We start from the raw sequence: 8,326 nt of genomic DNA, 5'->3' as shown, positions 1-8,326 counted from the left end.
GGATGAAGTTGAAAATCAACTTAGCAAAAGAATTAAGGCAATTAGAAGTGATAGAGGTGGTGAATATGATGCACCACTTAATAAGTTCTGTCAAGAACATGGCATTATTCACCAAACTACTGCGCCTTATTCACCTCAGCAAAACGGTATTGCTGAAAGAAAGAATAGAACTCTAAAAGAGATGATGAATGCTATGTTGATAAGTTCAGGATTACCTCAGAATTTGTGGGGGGAAGCTTTGCTTTCTGCAAATTACATACTTAATAAGTTACCCCATAAGAAAACAAACAAAATCCCTTATGAAGCATGGAAAGGTAGAAGACCTTCCTACAAATATTTAAAAGTGTGGGGGTGTTTGGCTAAGGTATTGGTTCCTACTCCCAAAAAGAGCAAAATAGGACCTAAAACTATTGATTGCATATTTATTGGATATGCAAATAAATTGTTAGACTATAATAAGTGAATGAGAAAATAGGCTGCAAAATGACCCTCTTGAAAAGGGTGCTTCTTAGAAGAGGTATGTCTCTTCAAAAGAGTTGCATCTTTTCATTGCATCTTTGTATGGATGCATCTTTTCATTGCATCTTTGTATGGATGCATCTTTTCATTTAAAAGACATGACTATTAGCATGAAAGACATAACTATTCATAGGGATGTGTCTATTCATTTGAATAGAAAAGACATGTCTCTTTACTTGGTGTCTATTCTGAAAAGTCACCATGAACTCTATAAATAGAGCCTTCCTCCAACTACTCTAAACACTGAATTTTTCCAATTCATTTAGTTCTCTCGTTCTAGAGTTCTTAGAGAGCATAAGTGAGTTCATTCAAAGAGAGTACAAAAACTCAGTTTTTGGTTCGCCGTACAAACAAATTGGTGTGCTCCTTTTGTTTGTGAAAATCATTGTATCCTGGAAGGCAGACGCTCAAGAGATCCAAAGCACCTGTGTGGAGGGCGAAATCTGTCTTAAGGACATAGTGTCAAACACTAGCCTTGATCTAACATAGTGGAATCTTCAATTGAGGTCAGATTTATTTATTCATATATTTGTTATTTAATTTATTTTATAAATTCACAATACACACATACAATACTGAGTTCTTTGGCACTTACCCAGACGAGACGGAAAAAAGGTCAACAATAATAATTAAAAAGCATTTGCACTTTTTTTCACGCATTATTGTTATTGCACTTTTTTTCTTTGGACAATATGGAGAGGGTTTAAACCTTTCAGAGGTTTATTTAAGGGAAATAAGGAATGTTACAAGTAGTCCAGGTTGCTTCGCAGATGTGTTGCTAGAGAGGCCACCAAGAGAGAGAATATTGCATTGTTATTTCACATTCTAGGCAGCAACACAAAAATGTTAGCTAGGTCAAACATATATACATGTTATAGTATTTAATCATCTCGTGCGACTTTATCGAACTTTCATACATATGACAATTGCAAATGAGATTGCTTCACCATGCTTGTCATACAATTTAAGGCGCAACATATAGCTTATATATTGATTGGAAGACTCAATTAAGTCTCATATCTGAAACGCAATTAGTCGCTCATGCAGTGAGAGATAATAAAAATTGTTCCAACACATGCCAAATTTGATACACAAGTAGGTTACGAGAATTAATCCATTCGTATATAGGTATTTTAGGACAGTGAAGATTCGTCAGATGGAACTCTTTCGATCTTCCTACGATATGATTCACCTGCTGAAACATTAATAAGAAAAATCCACCCTTGGTAAAAACAATAAAACAGAACTTTTGCTAATTACGACATGGACGACCAACAACCATAAAAACAAATTTTGCTTGTGAAGAGGCCACTCAGGCCAATAGCCCCCAAGTATGGTCGCGTGCACGGTGTTTTTATCTGCCCCTCCACCTCGGCTATAAATATCACATAGCGAGAGATCAACTCCTGACTGCCCCCCAACCTTCTTTTCCAATTATCGTCAAACCAAACGTTTCGTTTCATCCCTTTGCTCTCCCTCAACAAAACACTGAACAGGAACGCCCTCCCTTTCCGCCATTAGATCCCACGAAAGCTCTGTCGTCGCTACTTCCAATCATCAGAAGGCCATCGCAAAGAGATTAAGAGAGAGGGAAAAAGGTATTCAAATCGGTAAGTCATCGCAATACAATCCGTTCTTTTTCTTGTTTTCTTCTCCTGAGAAATCGATGGAATTTCGCCCTGTTTCGAATGGTAGAGGCATCGTTTTGGTCCCTCTTTGATGTTTTCTTCGCCTTCGAACCCAGAGGCCAATTTAGGCGAGTTTTTTCCTAAAAATTTCTTTTTTTGTTAAATTTGTATGAAGAAGAGCGGTTTGAACCTTGGGATGGGGCTCGATTCCTCTATTTTTTGTTTGGATTACCTCTTTTCTTATTGCTCTCCCGATTTTTCCATTCAATATTGTAACTTTGGGTGGCGGTGGCAGAACTCCGACGCAGGAAGCCAGGAAAAAATAAGTATGTTAATTATCAGGGAATATTTTTCTTGTTAATTTATGGAAGCTTTGACATTTTTTTGCCCGTTTTGTCGTTTGTCTCACCACCCTACTTGTTTTTAGCAATCAAAAACATAATTTCCCAGCTCCGGATCTCGCTATCCCTTTCATACTCAGAATCCCGTGTCCCATGAACCGAACTCAAATTATTCTCCTCCTAATTGGGTGGCTAGGTTACTTTGTTTGGAAGTTTTTCCTTAGTCTGTACCTAAACGTTTATTCTTGTCACACGGCTAAGGTGTCTTGTATTTTTCATGTTTCTATTTTTTTTTTCCATTCTACCTTCTGTTCTTTTCTTGTTAACTAAAATGAAATGGAAGATAAATGGGCGAGTTAATGAACTTACTATTCTACCTCCTTTGATCGAAATATATATGTATTTTCTTTGTTCAGTTGAGTTGAATTTTAGTTGTGAATGCGTTAATGCCGTAAGTGCATTTACAATCTCTTAGTTGGCTGCTGTTCTCGTGGTACTTTATCGTAGGGATTCTTACCTTTTATTTATGTTTTGCTAGTAGAAATTCTCATGCTTGTGTGCTTCAATCCCTTTTGTGATAGAAAAATTAAAGAAAGAATGTATTATTGGTCTGTGGTATCAACAAGAGTAAGCATTAAATGTAAGTAAATCAATACTTTTTGTTTATATCTTTGAATAAAGGCTGGGTGTTTCTGTAGATATATTTTGGAATGTATCGATTCTTATGTATAAGATGGGAAAGATTGTTTATTTAGTAAAATAAAGGTAAGAAGACCCCTTTAGGGTTATTGGTGTAGTAGGAACGTTTGAAGATTTACTTAAATCATTGAAATTGGCGGCATCTATGCTGTTTCTTTTCTCCTGATATGTGTCGATCAAAAGTTCTCCCGTTTCTCTCTTTAAACATTAATTCTTCATTGAAATGCGTAGAATTGCAATATTTAGAAGAATCTTTGGAAAATTAAGATATATAAACTATTAATGAAAATAGTGATAACTTTCAAAATAGCATATAATTGATTATATCAATGCAATGCATAGTGGTCCCAGAGACCTCTTGTTATGTTACGCATATTTAATATGCATAACAATTGCCATTGTTTAGACTGTTATTCTACTGTTATTCTTACATTATGCCCTTTACATAATACGAATAACAACTACTTTTTGATTCAAACAATTAACGATGTATTATTTTGTAACCAATACATGTAAACTGTGATTATTTTAATTATTACTTTTATTTTGTTGTTATTGGTCATTATTTTCCACTATATTGCACAAAATAACTCCAATTTATAATGGTGAACTTAAGAGGTGATATCACAGGTTAATGGTGTTGATGAAACCAAACCTTGTGGAACACTAATAACTAAGATCTTATTTGGAGGAGCTGTCGGCAGCTGTCTGAAGTAGAGCTTTTATAAAAAGCTGTTTGCTGTTTGATAACTAAATTTTTAAAATGCTGTGGCACTTTAACATGTGTTTGGTAAACAAACTGAGAAATACTTTTGTATGACAAAATGACCATAAAGGACATTACTAGTATTATACAATAGAGCATATAAAATATAATATGTATTAATATATAAATATATGATATAGTATAATATTAACATAATGTAATATAATATTATTATAATATAGTACTATAACATTGTATACTATAGGATAATAATTTAATATAATATTAAATTATTTAACATAACATATTAATGTATTATGATATAATGTAATATAATATTATATTTATAGTATAATACAATAATAAATATATAAAATATTATAATTATTGGTGTAAATTCATTTTTCATCCTTCTGATGGCCATTTATTTCTCTAACAAATTTTCTAGCTAGGTGATAAATTAGTTAAATAATTACTAATATTTTTATTTATTTATTTACTTATTATTTTATTTCATTGAAATATATTTATTTATATTTTCATTTATATACATATTTATTTATGCATTTATTTATTATCTTATTTATTTATTTATTTGCTTATTTGTTCATTTATATACATATTTATTTATGCATTTATTTATTTATTTATTTATTTCTTTTCTTTTCTTTTTCTTTCCTTTTCTTTTTTCTTCTTCTCTTTTTTTTCTTTGCTTTTCTTCTTTTTCTTCCCTTTCTTTTTTTTTTCTTTTCTTTTTCTTTTCTTTTTTCTTCTCTTTTTCTCCTTATTTATACATTTATTTATTTATTTATATTTTTTTCTTTTCTTTTTCTTTTCTTTTTCTTTTCTTTTTTTTCTTCTCTTTTTCTTTTCTTTCCTTTTCTTCTTTTTTTTTCTTTTCTTTTTCTTTTCTTTATTCTTCTCTTCTTCTCCTTCCTTCCTCTCTTCCCTTCTTCTCCTTTCTTCTCCTCCAGCGAGGCCGACGGCGCCGGAAGGGGCGGCCGCGGAAGGGGGTCAGGCCATGGCCGACTGCGGCCACGACAATCTTGGCGGCTCGCCCGCCACCATCGCGGGCAGACATCGCTGCCCCACAGCTCCACCACGAGCGCACGTCGCCGTGATAGACGCCACCGCCCAAAGAGTAGCCCACGGCCAGCCGCTATGGGGGCTTCATTGCGGCTCGCCTTCCCGGTCCCGCGGCGGGCGAAGGCCCGGCCACCCCACAGCCGAGCCCGACCGCTCCACGGGCCGGCCGCGCACCACGGGTGGTGTCGCGATGACTTGTGGACGGGTCGCCGGCCATGGGTAGTGGCTGCCACCGTGGGCAGCCTTGGATTCACCAAAAAAAAAAAGAAATGGCTGGCGACGTTGAGAAAAAGAAGGAGATAGAGAGGGAGAGAGAGAGGGAAGGGTGAGAGAGGAAGAGGCGGTAGGATGGAGGGTTTTGGGAGGAAAAAGGGACGTTTAAATAGGAATATTTTGGTAAAAAAAAATAGCTTTCCGACAAAGCTGAAAACAGCGTTTTCGGAAAGCTCCAAAATGGAGCTTCTCTCAGAAAGCTATTTTCAGATTTCTGGAAAAGCTAAAACAGCTTTCCGAAATTTTTACCAAACACCCTTTTTTATCCAAAAGTATTTTTGGAGGGCCAGAAGGTGCTTTTTGGCCCTTTAAAAACTCTCCCAAAGGGGGCCTAAGTTTGTTGAAGCCAGTTGTTGGTGTGACCGACTTTTAGGTTCTCTGTGAGAGGATTTCTTTAATCCATAAAGTTTGCTTTAGGGTTTTATGAACATTACTTTGTAAAAGAGGGATTTTTATGTGCAAAGCATATTAAGAGCATTTTAGCAATGCCCAAACTTTGGGGCAAACTGGTGGCCCGTCTGGGATAATGTCTTGAATTGACATGACAAAGTATCGCATAATCTGAATGAACTTTGACAAATGGAACATTCGAACAAATTTGAGTAATTAATTGGCAGTAATCTTTATATGTATCTGTTTTCGTTTTAAGCTTCTAGAGACCAAATGACGTAACCCCCATCTTCATCACAAAGGAGCTGGCATTGCCTTGTTCTAGCCAGTCATTTGGTGATACATTTATTATTCTATGGGTGGCCCATATATCTTTATTCCTCCACCAACTGTTTCATTGAATAATGTGTTGCCTTTTGGATAAAATTAGAGAGGTGGAGACTGGACAGAGGGTACCATCTTCTTATCATCTGACACACTTCTCTCATGATGCCATGTTCCCATGTGTTTGTTTAGGCTAGGCATTTGTCCATTTGTTTACCAACCTTTCCTGAGATTGTTTTTCTCTCCTCTTGTTTGGGCAAGGGAATAGGAAAGTTGGGGCCTAATCTTTCCTTATCTGTTGACGTGTCTTGGTAAGTATCAAAGAGGATGGCCATGCCTTTGGTACTGGCTGGCCATCTTGTTCCTTGGCCTTTAGTTTTATAACTTTTCTTCAATTTACTCCTACTCAATTTTAGTAGCGGGCCTTTAGCAAATTTTATACCCTTTCTCTTCCTGCACCGGTTCCTTCTCTAGGCTCATACTAGGCCACTTGCTTTGCTCCATCTTACCGTAATGAAGCCCCTCCCTACATGCTTTTTGGTGTGGTCGTGACTAAATTATTCAATACTGGCTAATTGCTGTTTCATTTACAAAACCCACCAGATTTCTTCTGTTGTTGGTTTCCTGTTCTCTCTCAGCTACCTACTTGCATTTAGAGTTAGCGTCACATGGCTACTTTTGGTTGATGGTTATGCTCCATCTTGAAAGCTCATGGATGCTTCCTCTCTTGTTTGGTGGTGTTTTTGGTGTCCCTGCTAGCCTTAACTCTTCCTCCACTTGCAGTCTTAAAGGCCACCCGTCCATGGTCCACGGAGTCAAATGTGGGTCATGTTTCTTTATAACTCTGCACGGGAGATATTACAGTAGCGCTGGATGCTCATGACCTTATCTCTCTTGTTTATGCAGTAAGCACCTATAAATCAATTGCTTTTTTAAAAAAAAAAAACGGAGAACACTCACAGCAACATGGAGGTAGAACAACCGGCAGAAGGATGCTCCAGTGAAGCTGTGCAGGGATCGCAGATCAGTCAGGAATCACTGAAAAGACGTGTTCTTGATGCTGGCACACCAAGGTCGGCCAATGGGTGTTTTGATTGCAACATATGCTTGGACTTTGCCGTCGACCCGGTGGTCACACTCTGTGGCCATCTTTACTGCTGGCCGTGCATATACAAGTGGTTGCAGCAGGCTGAGAGCGCCTCTCAGCAACGGTGCCCTGTCTGCAAGGCAACCATAACCGAGAACACCCTGGTGCCGCTATATGGCCGGGGCCGCAGCACCAAGAAAACCCACCAGTCCCACGAGATCCCTTGCCGTCCCTCGGTCCAGCGGGAGGAGATTGAACTCCAATCCTCATCCATAAGTGAGGAGCAGTACAGTGATACATACCCACTGATTCGACGGCATCGGCAACGGCGTTCCCATCTCCATCAGCATGAGCATCAACACTACCCTCATCACAGCATTCCTGGCAGCGATCCCATGCCGCCATCCTCCCCACTGGGAACACCATTAGGCTCGCGGATGATCAGTTCGACTGCCGGGGGAGTGCTCCGGGGAATTTTAGTCGCAGTGCTCCCATGGGTGTTCAGGAATCACCAGGGGGCGAGCATGTACGACTCGAGCAACCCATACTACACATCAGGGAATGGGTTCAGCCCAATGGTCAGGAGGCAGGAGATGGAGCTGGAGAGGACGCTCCATCAGATCTGGGTCTTCCTGTTCTGCTGTGCGATGCTGTGCCTGCTCTTGTTCTGAGTGTAGATGGACTGCTTGATTACGTATTGTAATACCTCTTTACCACAAGGGTTTAATTGAGACTTTCATTAGCTGGTCTTTGTTGATAGGGCAAAATACCTAATCAAACTTAGAGCTCGTTCAAATTGTCCGTTGAGATGTGCTCCTCTTGTTCCAACATGTGCTCTTCTCTTGGTTGCAATGATTGTGCTTTTTCTTTTTTTTTTAACATACTAGAGATGGGCATCGGGCCATGCCAGGCCCGGCCCGGCCCAGACCCACCGGGCCACAGAATAAACGGGCTGTGCCTGGCCCGGCCTGTTACTAAAAGGGCCGTGCAAGGCATGGCCCGCTTAGCCTAAAAGCTAAGCCCGGCCCGACCCAAGGCCCGTGGGGTGGCGGGCCGTGCCGGGCCCTGGCACGAGACTGGCCGTGCCTGGCACGGTCCGTATGGCAACAAAAAAAAGCCGTTACGGGCCGTGCCTGGCACGGCCCGTGTGGCAAAAAAAAAAAAAAAACCGTTGCCATAACGGCTATTTTTGGTTTTTATCCAAAATACCCCTCCCAACAATCATAAAACGGCTAATTTGAGGGGTATTTTGGAGAAAAAATATTTGGAGTCC

The 8,326-nt window shown here is 39.2% G+C and overlaps 1 protein-coding gene across 1 annotated transcript; it reads left to right on the top strand.

Moving 5' to 3' along the window:
- The first annotated feature begins 1,865 nt into the window (after positions 1 to 1,865).
- On the top strand, positions 1,866 to 7,941 carry LOC103698721 (E3 ubiquitin-protein ligase RMA1-like). The gene is made up of 2 exons (XM_039119215.1): positions 1,866 to 2,129; positions 6,873 to 7,941. The coding sequence occupies exon 2, from the start codon at positions 6,933 to 6,935 to the stop codon at positions 7,722 to 7,724; it is 792 nt and encodes a 263-aa protein (XP_038975143.1). The 5' UTR covers positions 1,866 to 2,129; positions 6,873 to 6,932; the 3' UTR covers positions 7,725 to 7,941.
- The last annotated feature ends 385 nt before the right edge of the window (positions 7,942 to 8,326 follow it).

This window comes from Phoenix dactylifera, unplaced genomic scaffold (assembly GCF_009389715.1).
Source record: "Phoenix dactylifera cultivar Barhee BC4 unplaced genomic scaffold, palm_55x_up_171113_PBpolish2nd_filt_p 000504F, whole genome shotgun sequence".
NCBI classification, from domain to species: Eukaryota; Viridiplantae; Streptophyta; class Magnoliopsida; order Arecales; family Arecaceae; genus Phoenix; species Phoenix dactylifera.
The sequence above is the reverse complement of the archived record's forward strand: the minus strand, read 5'-3'. Positions and strand labels throughout refer to the sequence as shown.